The 18,017-nt window shown below is 54.2% G+C and overlaps 1 protein-coding gene across 1 annotated transcript in view; it reads right to left on the reverse strand.

The window, feature by feature from the left end:
- Positions 1–1,513: 1,513 nt before the first annotated feature.
- SLIT1 (slit guidance ligand 1) overlaps positions 1,514–18,017 on the reverse strand; it is a 60,954-nt gene continuing 44,450 nt past the window's right edge. The window contains exons 23-33 of the mRNA XM_088841975.1: positions 17,693–17,817; positions 17,303–17,400; positions 14,027–14,166; positions 13,769–13,862; positions 10,900–11,037; positions 9,441–9,678; positions 7,701–7,831; positions 7,052–7,206; positions 5,707–5,995; positions 4,963–5,174; positions 1,514–4,165 (exon numbers count right to left, since the gene is read on the reverse strand). Of these exons, the coding sequence (XP_088698101.1) occupies positions 3,927–4,165; positions 4,963–5,174; positions 5,707–5,995; positions 7,052–7,206; positions 7,701–7,831; positions 9,441–9,678; positions 10,900–11,037; positions 13,769–13,862; positions 14,027–14,166; positions 17,303–17,400; positions 17,693–17,817 (1,859 nt within the window). The 3' untranslated portion in view covers positions 1,514–3,926. The remainder of the gene's footprint in view (positions 4,166–4,962; positions 5,175–5,706; positions 5,996–7,051; positions 7,207–7,700; positions 7,832–9,440; positions 9,679–10,899; positions 11,038–13,768; positions 13,863–14,026; positions 14,167–17,302; positions 17,401–17,692; positions 17,818–18,017) is intronic.

Raw genomic sequence — 18,017 nt, forward strand, 5'->3', positions numbered from 1 at the left:
TCTGTGCGACCCCATAGATGGCAGCCCAACAGGCTCCTCTGTCCCTGGGATTCTCCAGGCAACATTTCCTCCCAAATCCTTGATTACTTTGAAGGCGCTGCAGCTACCATCACCGCCCACTTCCAGGGTGACAGTGTGCTGTTTCCGTGTGCCTTATATGAACATCACCATGAATGGGAGATTGGTTTATGCATCAGGGGAAGGCCAGCTGGGTCCCCTTGGTGTCAGGGGCCTTGTCCAGCCTGACTGCCTGACTCAGCGGGCCCAATTGCCAGGGCCTGTCTTCCCCTAGACACACAGGTGACACATCCTACATAGTTCAATTCTGTGGTCTGAAATCATAGTAGAACCACTGTAGAAGAACGTTTGCCTCCTTTATCCACCGATGCCTAAGAACCACTGTTCTGGCGCCTGGCAGGTCAAACTCATGGGACAGTTTGAGAGATCACACTGCTCAAATCTGTTGCCCTGATGCTCTGAAACCTTCAGAGCCAGGTTAAGTATGGGTGTGGCTCGGAACACAAACTTAACAGAACGTGGATGTGACCCTTGAAGAGAAGGTAGGATGGACAGTGTCCCCAGATTCATGTGTGCTGTGTCGTGTTGGGCCCTGTTCTCACCCTGCCATCTCCAGGGAGCTATGACCAAGCCATCCACCAGACTTCCCCTTCCTTCTTCATGACGAACAGACCTTCTCTGCCACTTCAGGCAGACTAGAGCGTTACAAGGGCAGATGCCCCACGTGTGCTGCCTCTGGGCTCCATCCCTCGATTGTGGCTTGTGGACAGGCAGCCCAGAAACTCTTGCCTGTGTGAGAGTGTGTGTCAGCAGCCCCGGCCTCACCCGTGATGCAGAAAAAGACATTAACAAGGCAGAACCCGAGTGAATCCATGTCATGTTCACATGAAGACAACAGACAATATCCAACATGTTCTAAAACAGCTTCTCAGGAAAGGGCAGGTGTGGCTCCCCACGGGCTTGTTCTAAACCAGTCTCTTTAAAAGAGTGATCCAAACAAGACTACAGAAACCCCCCACCCTGAAACAGAACATCACAACTACGTAGCATCTGAAAATCAAAACAAGACACTGGATGTTGACTTTAACATATAAAAATACTATAACAAAATGAAATACAAATATATATTAGAATCTGTTAAGTATTCTGTATAAAGAGATACTTTCATGGTTAGGCTAACAGCAGGCAAAGAGGAGATAAAGTCCAGCCTTTTCCGTTTCTGACACCTGCAGGGGGAGCCCAGGCCGCTGCCGCCTACATAGATGGCCAAAAGCAGCAGCACCCAGGGGACTGGCCCTGCTTGTGTCTCTTCAGTGGAATCAGCCGATGGCAACATCAGAGTGAACTGGAGGTCTTTACCAAAGGGGTGACAAGGCTTGGAAATGATTTCTCAGGTGATTTTGCAGGAGCTTTCTCCCGGGACTCAGTGGGCCCAAATTCAAATAGGCAAGATGCACGGTGGTCCAGCTCCTTAGCAACTTTTGGGTTGGTGGTTCAGTTGATGAAAAGTTGATCCTGGGGCACACAGGTCTCTTGGGCCCCCTTGCTGTACTCTGTGATGGATCCCAATCTTCCAGCTCGACAGAGGGTGAGAGTGGAGCTGGGCTGGGGTGTGGGGTGTGGTGGAGGGTTGGATGGAGACAGCGGACAGCTCAGAGTGCTCCCTAACACTCCAAACACTCCATCCTCTGCCTTCCCAACCCCAGGACTGCAGGACTACTGGCAGCCAGCGCCTGTCCGCTGATGTCCTTTTCACCTTCTGCAGAGTGAAGGGGCCCTGCCTGTCAGTGCCCCTCAAGCCCAGGGAGTGGCTTCTGCAAGTCAGCAGGCAGTGGTGGTAGCTAGGGGAAGGTATATGTCTCAGGGTTGGTGGGTTCCAGAAACGTCTCTTCCATGGAAAGGGGCAAGTTAGCTACACTTGAGCTCTCATGCCAACCCAGCCTGGTGCTGGCTGCTGTCCAGGGTCCCACAGTGGCTCAGAAAGTCTAGGTAAGACAGGGATACTGTGCATTCTTAGGAGAGGCCCAGGCTACTGCCCATGGGTGTGAGAGGCGCTGTGGACTTGCTCAGAGTTTCGAGAAAATAGAGCCTGGCCTCTTTTGAGGGACAGATCCAGCCATGAGGACACCTCACCAAGTAGGCAGGACAGAGTTCTTTTCCCATTGCAGGGCTCCCAGGACACAAACTCACTGGCCTGAGTCCCAGGGGAGTGGAATGTGCCAAGTTCAGTCAGTTGTAGGAGGCCCTGAAATACCCAGTATCAAGGACTTTGCCCACTTCCCACAGGCACAAGGCCCACCTCAGCACAACCCCCTAACCCTGCCTTCTGTTTGCAGATAGAAGGAGCCAGGAAAGGGACATGCTCACCCTCCTTGCCCATCAGGGGCCCCCAGGGGCGCACACTCTTGGGGAGATACTGGGACAGGAGAGCATGACCTATCCTTCCAGCCAGCTTGCTGTTGAGGGCCAGCTTGCTGTTGAGGTGAAAAGACCATCTTTCCACGTCTTCATTATGCATGGAAGAGAAACACTTGTAGTCACACGGCCATTTATTCGATGGCTCTTCAGATACTGAATCCTTCCTTGCAAACACCTACAGTGAGCAGCTCTGGCCAGGGCCGGGGTCTGTGGGTTGGAGCCCTCACTCAGCTCAGCTCACTTCCCAGGCATCCTGGTCACTCCTATGATGCTCAGTTCATCTCCGTCTGTGAGGTCAGAACACCCATGGTCCCCAGCCCGAGTTAGGCACATAAATACTTGCTGATGTGATTAATGAAAATAGATCTTCCGACTCCTCCAGTTTCTCTCCTGGAGCCACAGTGGAAGGTTTACCTTGTTGCTCAGTTATCCCACCTCCCCATCAGCTGAGCAGACTGAGGCCCATGGGGAAGAAGTTTGCCTGGAGTGACAGACCCAGAAGAGGTTTTCTGATGTCTGAGCCACTGCTCCCAACAGGTCTGCAGCACAAGGAGCTCTGAGCCCAGTTTACACTGGAGGAGACCTCTCCCTGGACCTGCAGCCTGGCGCGATCCCCCTACACCCCCAAGGATGCCTGCCAAGGGCTAGCCAGCAGCTGATGACTGGCTCGTGGCTGGGGAAGCCCAGGACCAATACCTCCTTGGTGGCTAATGTCTGGAGGTGGTGATGTTTATGCAGCTGGAACCAAGAACCCCTCTGTCCTCTTTGGTGGGGTCCCCACCCTAAGCAATCCCAGCGGTCATTTTCCTCCACATGAGCACCCTCCTTGAAAATTTTTTTTTTTTTTTTAATTGTTAAGTCATCCCATAACTTTAGGATTCAGAGGTCTGGTCCTAAGATCTACCGCCACCCTCAGGCCCGTTCCCAAGCAAGCAGTGGCTTCCATTCGGCTCTGGGGGGCAGGGGTTGGGCCAGTCCTGGCCAGCAGGAGAGCACCCTTCCCCTCCGCAGCCCAGCCTACCACGCGCAGAGGCAAGAGCCAGGCCGGCTGTCCCAGGGGAGGTTGGGAGTACTTCAAGGTTATCTGCAGTGGGCAAGGGGGCTTCTGGGGCCTGCCCGGGCCACAGGCGAGAGAGGACGTCTGGTTTGGGAAGGGGCAGCCCCTTCCTGAGACCCAGGAAGCAGGCAAAGAGGAGATGTCACCATTCTGCACTTCTTGGCCTGACCTCACGCACACATTCATTCAACAAATATTTATTAAGCGCCCATTTGTGCAAGGCACTTCCGGAGAGGGCGGCCTGCAGCCCGGGCCACGCGCACCCGCCCCGCCCCGCCCCGCCAGTTTAGAAAGGTGGTTCTGGCCGGACCGCCACCGGAAGGCGGTGTCTCCGTGGTGTTGGCCAGCCCCCTGGCCCAGATGCCGGCCACTTGGTCTCTGCTGCGGCCGCGCCCCCGCTCCCGCCCTCTCCCCTCCCCCTGCACTCCAGGCGCTACGCGCAGAGGGCACAGCCACACTTGGTGGGCTTCTCCACCTCCTCGGCAAAAGAGGTCCCGTCGCTGCACTCAAAGGTGAACTTCCTCCGCTTCAGCCGCAGGCCCTGGCAGCAGCCCTGGCCCGGACATGAGCCCCGGCACTCCACCCACGACAGCGGGCGCGTGGTCCGGCAGATGGCATAGCCCCTCTGGACCTGGTGAAAGTCCCGGACAGGGTCCCCCCGGCATTCAGACTCTGGATAGGACAGACACCAAGAGAAAGCCTCAGGGCACACCCGAGGGCCGGGCCGGCGCTGCCCTGGGGAGGCAGGAGGAAGAGGAGGAGGAAAAAAGGAGCAGGAGTCGGGGACAGCATCCTCGGACCGGCCCTCTCGCTCTCAGTCCCCACCTCCGTCCCCGCATCCTCCCTACCGGGCATGCACGTGCATATGCCTCCTCCTGGGCCCACAGTGAGGTCAGCGGAAAGGAAGGCTATTCTAGCAGCCAAGGACCTCCAGGGCAGATTGGGCTGCACCAGTAGGGTGGGCTCAAGGAGTGGCTGGAAGCCTGGGAGGCAATGATGTCAGAGACGGAATGGGAGCCAGAGGGTCTGGCCGAGGGGACCTGAAGGTGCCTGAGTTCTGGATTTCTCAGGCCTCCCTACCCACTTCAGTGGAAGCCCCTTGACTGTCTTGGTCATGTGGGCCAGAAGGGCCTGGGAAGGAGTCCCCAACTCTCAGACTTCCTGCTGCTCTCTAGGTCCCAAGGTGATGGGCTAAGATACTATTACCCTGGAGGTCTCTTTTGTAAGGAGAGACCCCAGCCAGAAGGGGCACTGAGCCCAGATAAAGGGGCTGCAAAGCAGCCAGGGAGAGATAGAGCATTGGTCTGGGGGTGGTGCTCAGAGCCCAGAAGGTTGGGGGCACTACTGCCCACAAGGAGGTTGGAGAGGGGCACAGAGGGCCGCTGAGGGTGGGAAAAAGAAGTCAAGTCGCTAAAGCCAGCTGTGGGGAGGGACCCTGGAGAGGGCACGTCAGGAGGGGGGCCCCTGACCTTGCTCACACAGCTCGCCCGAAAAGCCGGGGTCACACGCACAGTGTGCCCCCTTGGTGGCTGAAGCCTGGCAGTGGCCATGCAGGCACCGTAGGCCCCCACAGGGGTCTGCAGGTGCCCCGGCCTGGTTGCACAGGGCCCCCGAGTACCCATCCTGGCACTGGCAGCTGTAGGAAAGAGCATCCAGAGGCACGCACTTCCCGTGGACACACCTGGAGGGACAGAGGAGAGGCTCTGTGAGGAGGGGCAGAAGCCAATCCAAGCCCACCCCGGGGGAGCCCTCCCCACCCCCACCAGCCCTGCAGCCATGTTCCCAAAACTGAAACAAAGGGAGCAAAATGTCCTTCTGTGTTTGTCCCTAGGGTCCTTTGCCTGTTAATAAAAACTGAAAACCAAGAAAAATTAATAAAACCCTGTGTTAGGCTACATGTTCCAATCTGGGGATTTAAATGTATAGTCTTTCCTTACCATGGGGGCTTCCCTGGTGGCTCAGACAGTAAAGAATCTGCCTACAATGCAGGAGATCTGGGTTCGATCCCTGGGGTCAGGAAGAACCCCTGGAGAAGGGAATGGCAACCCACTCCATGTTCTTGCCTGGAGAATTCCATGGACAGAGGAGACTGGCAGGCCCCAGTCCATGGGGTCGCAAAGAGTCGGACACAAGTGAGTGACTAACACTTCCTCACCATGGGGAAGTGGAACTTTCAGGGGAGGGAAGGGCATCCACAGGTGGGCAGGGCTCACTTGTGGCCATGGCAGGGGCCGTCGGCTGGCTGGTCACAGTGCAGGCCCCCCCAGCCGGCCTCGCAGTGGCACACGGGCCCTGGGGTGGCATTGGGCTGACAGATGCCATGCAGGCAGTAGAGTTTCCGGCAGGGCTCGCAGCCCGGCACCACGCCTGGCTTCATCCGTGTCTTGGTGAAGTCCTGCAACTCGTTGTTGATATATAGGTTTCGGATGCAGCCATGGAAGCTGGTGCCATTGAGGATCTGCCACAGGCGGAAGGCAGCTGAATTCACATCCACCGGCATCCCTGGGATGGAGGGAAGGGGTCAGAGCTGGGCTGAGCTGGGCTCAGACCATGCCTGGCACCCCACTCTGAGGTCTGCTGTGCATCTTTACAGTGTTCCCTAGTGCCCTCAGCATCTGTCCCCCAGTCTCTGCAACCCAGAGCCAATGTTTCTTTTGCCACCTTAGAGGGGCCAGACTCCCTTCCCAGGAGAAATGGAAAAGATCTTTTCCTTGTGATCAGCTGACAAGAGATGCTCTGTGTGCCTGAGCCTGGCCACCTTCATCCAAGGCTCCTGCCCAGAAGCTCAGTGTTTACCTCGCAGGAGCGAAGGGCTTGGGCCCCAAACTCGTGTGTACAGCACTTTGTCACCCACTTTTGTGGTCATCACTTCACAGCAACCCTCTGACTTCAGAGCTGATGAAACCCCTTTGATTTTTGTGCTCAGTGAAATTGCCGACTAGTAAACAGCAGAGCTGGGTTTAGCATCCAAGACCCCATCCCTCATACCTGTCCAGAGTCTCAGCAAGGCCCGCCACAGCACTGAGACGGCCCTGCTGCAGCTAGAAACCTGTCTCATCTAGACCTAGAAACGTTCTCAGGTGCTGGGTGGGGTCATCTACCTGCGAAACCTGTAAGCCCCATTGGTAGGTCCCCAGCTGATGCAAGGAGTCTATGCGTGGGACTCCCAAGGGCCCCGAGAATGGACCCTGAACAACTGACAAGCCCCCTTCTGGCCTAAAGCCAAGAGGAAAGGTAGCTACCATGCAAAAGGTGGCTGGGAAAGGCCAAGCCCCCTCCCAGGCCAGGCTTCAAGTCCAACCCACATTTCCATCCTTCTTGGTCAGTCTGGGGTGGGCAGTGAGCGTGGACTCCAGGCAAGGAGAACAATCCACCAGCAGCTTGGCCATTCACTAGGACCTCCCCACCCCCACTGCCACCTTGGAATGTCCCCCGCAGGGCAGTGATCTTGGCAAGCCTCAAGCCAGAGGGCAAGAGAGGCCCCACCTGGAATAACCACCACACAATGGAGAGGCCCGGGGAGGGCCAGGTGCAGCTCCACCCAGGCCAGGTCCTCACCTCCCACATAGAGGGGGGCGTCGCTGTTTAGTGTGTAGTGTTTGCCGAAGTTGTCCATGGTCATGGGGCTGCCGCCATCAATGGAGAGATTCACCATCTGGTCAAAGGTGACCAGCTCAACTGTGTGGAACTGCCCATCGTTGATCGTCTCAGTGCTGGAAGAAGACGAGGTGCCCCCACCCCAGGGGATGGCCTTCAGTTTGACCTGTCCCTGCCCGGGCACTTCCCCAGAAAGGCCACTGGTCCAGCACCTGCTTCCCAAGAAACCAAATCTCTGAGAGAAAGGACTGTGGGAACTTGGTGGCCTCTGACCTGGTCCCTCCTGTCCCTCTTCGGGGAACTCTCTTGGGAAAGCTGAGGAGTTTGGAGCAGGGGTTTCCAACTAATCAGCTTCCCCTCCTCACTATGGAGCCCCCGGTGAGGTGGTGGTAGGATGGGGAAGCTTGGGACCACAGCTCAGGCCCCAGATCCTCAGACCCAGTGTGGGACTGGACTCAGCGGTTTGAATGCCATTTCCACGTGGGCAGCCCAGGTCTCTGGGGGTCCTGATAACCACCTGCTCTTGGCCCAGAAGACCTCTCTGTGGCAGCAAACCCGCCCCCCACTCCCCAGCCCCTGAAGGCAGCTGGTGGGCAGGAGGAAGCACTACCTGTAGATGGCGGAGCTGGGGTAGCTGCCCGGGTCATAACTGACACGCACGTGGCCCTGGTAGAGCTCCACTGCAATGTGATCGTTGTCCCCATTGTACAGCAGGATCCCGTTGTCTTCTGCCGTGGAGACCTATGGCAACGGCACTTTCTCTCCCACCCCACCCCACGCAGTAGCAGCGCAGGCTGGCGGCTGGGGCAGAAGGAGGACCCACCATTAAAAGAGAAATGCGGGCAGAACGGTCCTCCCCTGCCTGTGTGAGTGGCTTAGCCTTCAGTGGCTGCCGACCCAGGCTGGTAGTCCCCTCTCCCACTCCCCCTTCCCCCAATTCCATCCACTGCCAGTCCAGCCATGGCCAGGCAGGGGAGGACAGATGGGCCAGCTGAGGCCTGAAAACTCTGTCCTGGGGGTATATAAGAGCTTGGGACCACCTGCCCCGAGAGAACAGTTAGATTAGCTGTGGGGTATCCTGTTCTGTGTGCCTCAGGAAGCTGCCTTGGGACCCGGGTGGAACCTATAGAGAGGACAAATTCAGAAAGACTCTCAAATAGCTAAAACAACTGTGGAAGCAAGCACTCATCCCTGGAGCCACGCAAGCAAAAGCTGGAGTTGTGCCTCGGGAGAGAGATTCTGCTGTGATGATGCTGTAGGAGCCATGATGGTTTTTTTCCTGCTCTGTCCCTCTTCCGAGAAAGACGTTGACCCTCTGGTCTGTAGAGCTGACACATGGGCCAGTCTGGTCCCATCATAGTACCCTGTACCCCCTGGACTCAGTGATTGGTTCAGGGATAGGCAAATAGCCTGAGACAGGCCAATCAGCGATCTTCCCTGAGCTTGCTGACTGTGGTCCAACTAGAGTTGGCAGGGGAGAGCCAGCAGCGGGAGAGCAGGCTGAACCAAGCCTCTCCAAGGATGTGGCCGACGCAATGGCTGGGCAGGGTTTCCATGAGCTTCACTTTGTTGAGCAGTTAAGTTAGCTGCGGTCTTGCATATGGACAATGTGAGCGGACAGGATTTTGGAGAGGCGATCAGGGGATGGAGAGCAGAGTAAGCATGTTTGAGAGGCTAAAAGGTTCTGAGAAAAAGGAAAGAGAAGAGGACAAATAGAGAAGAAAGATGTGGAGCTTGGGATGTGTGTGTATGTTTAGTCGCTCAATCGTGTCTGACTGTGCGACACCATGGACTATAGCATGGCCGTAGGGACAGGGAATGGAATTTGGGGGAAAGAGATGACTAAAGAGGGGTTTAATTCTTCCATCATGTGATATGTAACACCTTCCGTCCCCCAAGAAATGTTTAGCAAACAATGCTGTGGAAGTGGGACTTGCTTTTCTTTCCCTCAAATAATGATGTACTGAGTGGAATTTAAGAACTGGAATGGCAAAATAAGGGAACACAGGGCTAGCTGTGGCCGTATTCCAGCCACATGGAGAAAGCCTGTCTGCATTGTTGGAGTCATTGAGACAAGAGATGGTGGGAGGGGATCCTGGTAAGTTTGATTTTCTGGATCCAGTCACCCATGAGACCACCTCCACCCCTGCCCTTCTCTAAGACTGGTTTTGTGACCCAATAACCTTTCCAACTGTGCTTAAACTAGTTCAAGCTGAGATCTTGGTACTCACATCCAAAGAATTTTGGGTAACAGAGTCTTCCCCACTCTCCTGATGATGCTCTGATCTGAGACCACGGTCCCCTGTTGCTCTCTGACCACCCACCATGACCAGGTGCCCTGGGCACGCACCTGCAGCGTGATGTTGGCCCGCGGCCAGTTCTGCAGGTCCGTGAACTGCAGGTAGGTGTCCCGATCCACGAAGTTAACACTGAGCAGCTTCTCACATTCAGGGCCGCCAAAGCCTGGGAGGCACTGGCACACGGGCCCGTTGCCCTGGTCCACACAGTTGGCCCCATTCTGGCACTCAGTCCCTTCACAGGGGCTCCTGGGGGCAGGTGGTCTGGGCGGGGTCTCACAGAGCTGACCACTGAGAGGGAAAGGACTCAGGTCAGAGAGGGCAGGAGCAAGGGGGCATCCTCCTTTCCCACAGTGCTGGAGAGAAACTCACTAAACATCTTGGGACACTTGCTTTAAATCAATGGAAGATGCTCCTAATTGAACACTCCCTATGAGAACTAAGAGCCAGAAGGATGCTGAGAAATGAGGTGAGAAATAAGTGTGGTTCCTGGACCAGCAGCATCAGTATCACCTGAGCACTTGTCAGGGATGGTTTTTAACAAGATCCCAGGTGACTTGTGTGCACATTAGCTTTAAGAAGCACTCGGTGCTCATATTAGCAAACCTTGGGAGCAGGTTTTACTATACCCACTTTGCAGAAAAGAAAACTGATACTTAAGACAAACAAAAGAGAGAAGACTCTGTAGCATCAAATATGCACAATAGCAAAAAACTAAAAGTAGAAACAACTCAAATGTCTATCAACAATGAATGGATAAACATAAAAAAGGAATGACATTCTGATACATGATTCCACATGGAGAACCTCTAAAACATGATGTTAAGTGAAAGCCAATCACAAAGGACCACAGATTGTTGATTCCATTTATATGAAATATTCAGAATAAGCAAATCTATAGACACAGACATTAGTAGGTTGGTGGTTGACTAAAGCTGAGAGGGAGGAGGGTTGTGGTAACAGAGAAGTGTGGAGTTTCTTTGGGGTAATGAAAATCTTCTAAAATTGATTGTGGCAATGGATGCCTAACTCGGAGATTATACAAAAGAGCCACTGAATTCTACACTTCGATTGGGTGAATTATATGGTATATAAGTTATATCTCAATAAAACTTTTTTAAAAGAAGATACAAGAAGAACATGGGAGGTGGGTGACCAGAAGGAAGGCAGGTGCCCTTCCCTCCCAACCTCCCAGAGAGGCAAAGAAGCAAAAGTAAGTGACCTTTAATGCAGGGCATGTCTTCAGGGATTCACTGGGCGGGTAAGTGATGGAGCGCTGCCTGGTCATCTACACCCACCTCCTGCTCCCTCCATCAGTCAGGGCAGGCACCGTCTGCCTGCGCGCTGAGCCACTGAGTAACTCTCCGCAGGCCAGACAGTGACTGGCATGGCGACAGTCAACGCTCCCAGGCTCTGCCCACTGCTGCTAGTCATGCCTGGGTGCTCCTGCCAGCCCCTGAGCTGACAGCTAGGAGGAGTCAGTCACCCTTGGTGCCTCCAGAGGCCGCTCACCTGTAGCCCTGAGCACAGAGGCAGGAGTAGCCATTGACTTCGTCCACACACTGGGCCCCATTCTGGCAGCGGTGGTCCCTGCAGTCATCCTGGTTCTCAGTGCAGTTGTCACCTGCGTAACCTGGCGCACACTCACACCTGGGGTGGGCACAGGTGACGGACATCAGCCTCACACACAGCCCAGACCTCAGCCAGGAGCCTGCGGTACCCTGGGGCTGTACACGTGACAGAGAACCTCACGGTCTTGTGGGTCTGTGGGGTCCCCCAGGAGGTCACACAGAGCCCTAGATATCAAGATGCCACCATCCGTCATGGGACCCTTTCCTAGTACAGGACGAGAGCTTGTGGGGGCTGCAGGCAGGATGGGGGTGCTCTGGGCTGGGAGAGTGGACACCCTGTGGCTGGAGGAGATAGACGCTTGTGGAGGACCCACCCTCAGCACCAACAGCACATCCAAGGTTAACCTTCAGCCCCTTCTCAACATGCCCAGCAGCCTGTCCCGTGCCCTGCAGTGCATGGCTCTGAATCACATATGGTTCATCCATCCCCTTCCCCAGCCTCCCAGCTGCACAGGCCCAGCCTCCTGGGCCTCAGTTGGGCTAGTGCTCGCCTCCCCGTGACCTTCTGGCTCCAGGCCAGTTCCCAGCTCACACTGTGGTTCACTCCTCTCCTGAGTCAGTCCACATGTGCCAACTATTTGCCTATCAAATAGATAGCATGCCCTCCACCCTGTTCAAACACGACCTTGCCCGATGCTCCCCATCCTGCTTCCCCCATAACAAGCCACTCCGTGGTCAGACCTGTCTCCACGGGCAGCAATCCACACACTGCCACACTTCTCTGCCTTCATGCTTGTTGATTCTGGAATACCCTCCTCTCTCTCTCCCTGCCTCGATCAAGCCAGGCCAATAGCTCACCTCCTCCAGGAAGCTGCCAGTAAGCAACCCTTGCCAGAAACCCTTCTAAACTACAGACTCCACAGCTCAGCTACACAACCTGGCAAGTAAGTGCGCCTGTGTGATTTTTTAAAAACTCATTTCCAGTGTTTTTCAAGCAGTAATAAATACCTTTTACCCGGTAAACACACACACACTCCTCTGAAACCAGTTTTATGCCACAATACAATTCTTACTATATAAAAGGGTATGATGCTCTCTGATATTTTCTATTTTTTTTTAGGTTAATCTTGGTCCACCCAACTAATCATAGTCTATTACTGGGTGGATCTTGAGCTTCAGTCTGAAAAGTGTGACGGTAGCTATGTGCCCAAACAACTCACTCACTGACACTTCACTTATCCAGTCATTCAGCGAATGAGTGCATACAGAACACTTGCTAGGTTCCAGGTACAATGCCAGGCACAGCTGAGTGTCTGGCAGTTCCCACCTCCCTCTAAGACAGGAGTTTGAGTAAATACGCACTGTACTCCCACTGAGTGCTCCATCTCTGTGTTGTGAAGGACTGTCTCAGCAGTATCTGACTGACAATGCGCAGTCCTGCTTCGGTCCACCCTCCAAGGTTCAGTCTCTGAGGAGCAGGCATGCCACTTGCTCTGCCACTGCTTGGTCTGCTCTGCCAAGCCCACCCGGTGGCTCAGCCAGGAGTGTAGCATCTGTCCACCATCTGGATGGAGGCTCCTGTGCAGCCCCTTGATCTAAGGTCTGGGCCTCAGTGTCCCCAGGCTCTCACTTCCTGCCCATGAGGCTCTGGCAGCTCCTACTTGGCTAAGTCCCTGGGGGACTCCACCCTCTGCCCTGGCCCGAGTGACTGGGGTTGGGTCCCTCAGCCACAGACCTGAAGAAGCCCTACCACTGTGCTGCCCTGACTGGTGGAACAGGGTGCCAGAATTGAGACCTGCTTGCAAAACTGCAGATGGGAGCAACATCTGAAAAACCCATGATCTTCACATTGCAGTCTGCCGGTGACAAGTATTTCTACATTGGCCAATAATAACGATGGTGACAACAGTCAAGGACCCCTTATCCAACCCTCCTGAGGCCAGACAGGTTTTGAAATTTGGGACTTTTGGGATTTGGGAATGGTAATACAATGTCTCATTAGTGTTAGCCGCTCAGTTGTGTCTGACTCTTTGCAACTCCATGGACTGTAGCCCACCAGGCTCCTCTGTCCATGGACTTCTCCAGGCAAGAACACTAGAGTGGGTTGCCATTCCCTTCTCCAGGGGATCTTCCTGACCCAGGACTTGAACTTGGGTCTCCTGCATTGCAGACGGATTTTTTTTTCTTTTTACCATCTGAGCCACCAGGGAAGCCCCAATACAATGTCTCTGTGTATTATGAAACGTGCCAGCTGAACCTGGGGTGGCCCCTTAATTAAACATGCTCAAATTCTACTGCAAACTCTACACATATTCCCTCCACATGGGATGAATGGTGACTGTAAGCAGCCTCCTATCAGTGCAGGTCAGTTTTTAATACCAAATGCATTGATTGGATCAAATTTTTCTATCAAACGGACATTTGGTTTTCAGAGTTTTGTGTATTTTGCAATTGGCAATGAGAAATTGTGGACCTTGACTAGTTATTTATCGAGTACTTTTCAAATGTCAGACATGGAGGTAAGCGCTTTCCATGCATTTGCTTATCTAATCCTTCCAGCCACCCCAGGAGGAAGCTACTGGAGTACCCAGTTTGCAGATGAGAAAACTGAGACTCCGAGTGGTCAAGCCACCCATTCCAGGTCATGATGTAAACTCAGTTCTGTCGGACCATAAATACCATCACCCTGCCCCTGGCTCTGACTGTACAGCCAAAACCAACCCACCTGGCAGGTAAGGAAACAGGCTGGGGAGGGGAGGTGACGTGGTGGCCCATGCCCTTCCCTGGCCCCAGAAATGGGCAACACTGACCTGGGCCCATCGGGGGTGCCCACACACTGGGCCTCATGCTGACACGGGTTCAAATCTGGAGCGCAGAAGTCCACCAGCAGCTCACAGGCCCTTCCTGGGGAAGAGATGCAGGGAGCAGGAGAGAAGCTGCCCCCCGTGCTCCACCAGGCGGCCAGTCCAGCAGAAACCTCCTGCAGACACCGAGGCAGGGCCCCAGCCTTCTGCCCATTGGACCAGGTCCTCAGCTCCCCACAGACCCTTGAACGCTGCCACGCTTACCCGAGTACTGCAGCGGGCACTGGCAGGTGTAGTTGCCCACGCCGTCCACACACGTGCCCCCATTGGCACAGGGATGCTCCACACAGTCGTCCGTGTCTACCCCGCAAGTTGGCCCCTCAAAGCCGGTGGGGCAGGAGCACCTGTGGGGAGCAGGGAGAGGGGGGTGGGCCCACAGCCAGGGTGGCAGCCTTCCTGAGGCTCTGGTGTAAGCCTGTGGCCTGTCCCCATCAACCCGGAGTTTCGGCCCCTACACTGGATCAGGCCCTTGTTAGGTGCTGAGGGTTAGAGGTGACCAAGGCCAGCCCCGTGCTCGCGAGATCACTCAGTCTAGTGGGGGTGACGACAGGGAGACTGGTGACCAAAGGAGAGACTGAGGACCAGAATGGTGTGAAACTGATGCTGGAGAACGTGGACGAAGGGGCAGAGGTCACTGAGCTCCTCCCTTGGGGAAGTGGTCAGGGCAGGCTTCCTGGAGGAGGGGGTGAGTTAGCTAAGGGGAGAACAGGAAGGAGAGGGAAGGCAGTGGGGGTAAAAGCCTGGGGGAGAGAGCACCTTACAGTCCACCCTACAGTTTCCTCTATATAGTTCAGGACTTGAGGAGCACATATTTCAGGACTGGAGTGAGAAGAGGGCTGGGGGTAAGCAGAAGTCAGGTCCTGGCGATCAGTCATCTTCAAACTGGGGTACACTCCCCCCTGGGGCCACTGTGGTTTTCCAAAGGATTTGTGGGTCACAGAGGTCTGAGCAATTAATTTCCACATCTTCAAGTTCTGCACGAACTCCTGACTTAACTGACCTGCCCCAGAGCTCCAGAAAGGTGCACAGGTACCTCTCCCAGCCTGAAGTCAAGGTGGGCCATGCCTGGGGCCTAAGATCCTCTGGTGCCAAATAAAGGGACAATTAGGAATATTGATGTTTCCAAAATGAAGAAACAAATGCTTTTGCAAGTCAAGAGGTTTCCAGTTCTGTGCATTAAAAAGTAATTGAAGGAAGACCTCATGGAACTATCAGCTGATAGAGCATTAAAAATAATTTTGGATGACCGATCACTCTGGGTTTTTGACGTATTAACTTGGAAGGGTTTCAAGTAATTGAGAGACATGGCTATAATAAAACCCGTAATCCCACTGGCTTATTTATGTGAATAAACATTCTCAGCATTTATAGCTATATATATACATATATATATACATACATATATATATAGAGAGAGAGGGCTGTATATGTATTTTTAAAAAGGAATAGATTGGCTGCTAAGCCCTCTGATATTCCATAATATTCATGTCTGGACATAGGAACCAATTGAAGAAAAGGAAGCACACCCACACACAAAAGCTCCATCTATCTCATTAAGAGATACAGTCTAATAAAATGTTACTTTTATGTGTAATAATTATCAATCAAATTTTGGAAAACAGTTATGTTGTTCTAATTGACTAATGATAATGCAAAAGAAACTTTTGTCAGAGGTTTATGGGGACAAGAAAGAAGTGAAAAAACTTTCCGTTTAAACTTATATACCCATGTTGGGGCAGGAAGGTATGACAGGTGCTCAAGAAAAGCCTAACATGAAAACATATTACAGTAGAAGAAAAAGTCAGGGAGGGTGGCGGTGAGGGGAATAAAATAGAAATACTAGTTTGAGAAGAAACACAAATGACATGAGACATCGCAGCTTGTTCAAAAGGAGCTCCTTCGTGTGATTTTAAAATGATTTTTCGCTGAAGAATGAGAAAAGAGTGATTCAAAGAATGATAGCTTTATTTTTAAGTGTTAGTAATATGTGCAATATCCTGGAAATGACCTTCTTTGCAATGAAAAATTAAATTTACCATGAAAAATTTTAGCTGTCACTTAAGAATGCGTTAAGCAGTTTGTAATTAAAAAAAAAATCTGTTTGGGGGAGCAGGTATGTGAACAAAAAGGTGTGAAGCCTGTTGCAGGGTGTGTCCTGGAATTTCATTCCCTCTACGAGATTGCACGGGACACCAGAGAGGTCTGAAGCGGGTTAGGGGGATCTCAGCTAAGTCCCCTCTGGTAGGGCTGGGGGTGGATAACAGAGGAGACCCTTGTAAGTCTCAGGGTTGGGAGGTAACTCAGGGAGGCACCCCTTTCTACCAAAAGAACCCTTCCCACAGCTCCCCCAGTCTGTAGGAATGCCAAGTGTGGGGGGCTACCCCCAGCTGCACCCCCTCCTCCATAGACATGCCCCCCAGTAGCCTAGCCAATGAGCTGGGGACTTTGATGGAGCTGCTGCCAGGCCCAGAGGAGGTCAGAGCCTATTGTAAGGACTCTGTTTCCAAGGTGACACCTGCCACGAGGTCATTTAGTGTTTTCTTTTTTACATCTGGTGATTTGGGTTTGCAGAGACAGGTTGACCATTTCTGCCAGTAGACTTGACATCATTTTCTGAAGAGTCAATCTGTTCAGCTGGCAATTTATTTTCAGCAACTAAATTCTGTGTGCTCCTCAGAAAAGCTCTGGGTACAGGAGAAGTCTGGGAAGATGGGAGGCTCAAGAGACTCTGGGGGAGCAGGGTGAGTGGGGGGCTCGCGTGGTGATGTCAGTACTGGGAGGACTTGCAGGATGAGCTGTGGAGGATCTGGGTGAGGTTCAGCCCTTCACTGAGCAGTGGGGAACCCGTGCCCATGGTGTGACCAGAGTGACCCACAGGCTGGTGGGGAAGATCCTGGAGGGCGGGACCAGGACTTGCTCCCACCTGTGGGCAGGCTTCCCCAGCCCGTCCCGGGGGCTCAGGTGGAGGTCTGATCCTGAGTAGCTGGCTCAGGGCCCTCCCTTCAGACTACACTGGCCCAACAAGCAGGTGTTTGGCTTCAACTGGAGGTTAATAGAAACGATAGGAGTTTAAAATGTCCCCAAACTGCCTCTTGGCACTGCCACTGCATACACCCTAGGCGACAGTTCCCAGTGCCATCAGAGGACTCTCCTGGCACCTGGCAAGAGCAGGGAGAAGCCTGGAGCAGGAGCTCTAAGCCCAACCCCAACCCAGCCTGCTGGGTGACCTGGGCATCCCCCAGAGTCTCTGTGCTTCCACTGGCTGTGGGCATCGGGGGGGCTTGGCCTGTGGGGGTGAGGCGATGGTGTGTGGAGAGGCCTCTGGCTGTGATCTGGAGTGAATGATCCCCCTGAGCCTGTCCCCCCATCTCCCAGAGCGTAAGGACCCTGGGCCATCCCATTCAGAGGAAGAAGGCTCCGAGGTCAGACCCATCAACACCCTGCCCACCAGGGCCCAGTCCCAGACCCCAGGCAACTCACGTGAAGCCAGCATTCTCGCCCTCCTGTGAGCGGCAGGTCCCACCATTTCCACAGGGGCTGCTGGAACAGCTGTCCAGGGACACCTCACAGTCTCGGCCCTGGGGAGGAAGTCAGTGATTGGGGGGCACCCCAGGGAGACCCAGGGGCCAGTGAGTCAGCAGGGCCAGCCAGCCCCCTCAGCGACTCAGCCTGCCTGTCCCGGGATTTACTTGTGTCCCGGGAGTTACTCATCCACGTGTCAGGTCATGGATGACACACTCCCTTGGGCTCCTGCTCTGAGCCAGGAGTTGCCCTGGGCCCCGTGGGCTGAGTGACCAACAGGATAGCCCCAAGCCTACCGTACTGCGCCCTCGAGCAGGCCCCCCGCCTCCTATCTCAGCCCCCACTCACCCTATAGCTGCTGGGGCAGGCACACCTGTACACCTCAAGAGGGTCGTTGTGGCAGGTGCCCTGGTTCTGGCATGGGCTGGACAAGCAGGGATCACACTTGGCCTGGACAGTCAGGGCGGGGGGACCTAAGGCAAGGGGGAGCGTTAGTGCAGTGGGGAGGCAGGGGGAACAGGGCTGGGCAGACCCCCACTCCCCTACCCGGGCATCCTGGCATGCAGGGATGTGCGGTGGAAGCCCTCTCCCCAAGGTTTTTGACCCTTCCAGTATTTCCTCTGGATCACGCTCACCCTCCCTTCCCATCCACCTCTCCAGCCTCCGGACCCTC

The sequence above is a fragment of the Moschus berezovskii genome, chromosome 12 (assembly GCF_049115385.1).
Source record: "Moschus berezovskii isolate FMDL1 chromosome 12, NW_MosBer_1.0, whole genome shotgun sequence".
Taxonomy (NCBI): Eukaryota; Metazoa; Chordata; class Mammalia; order Artiodactyla; family Moschidae; genus Moschus; species Moschus berezovskii.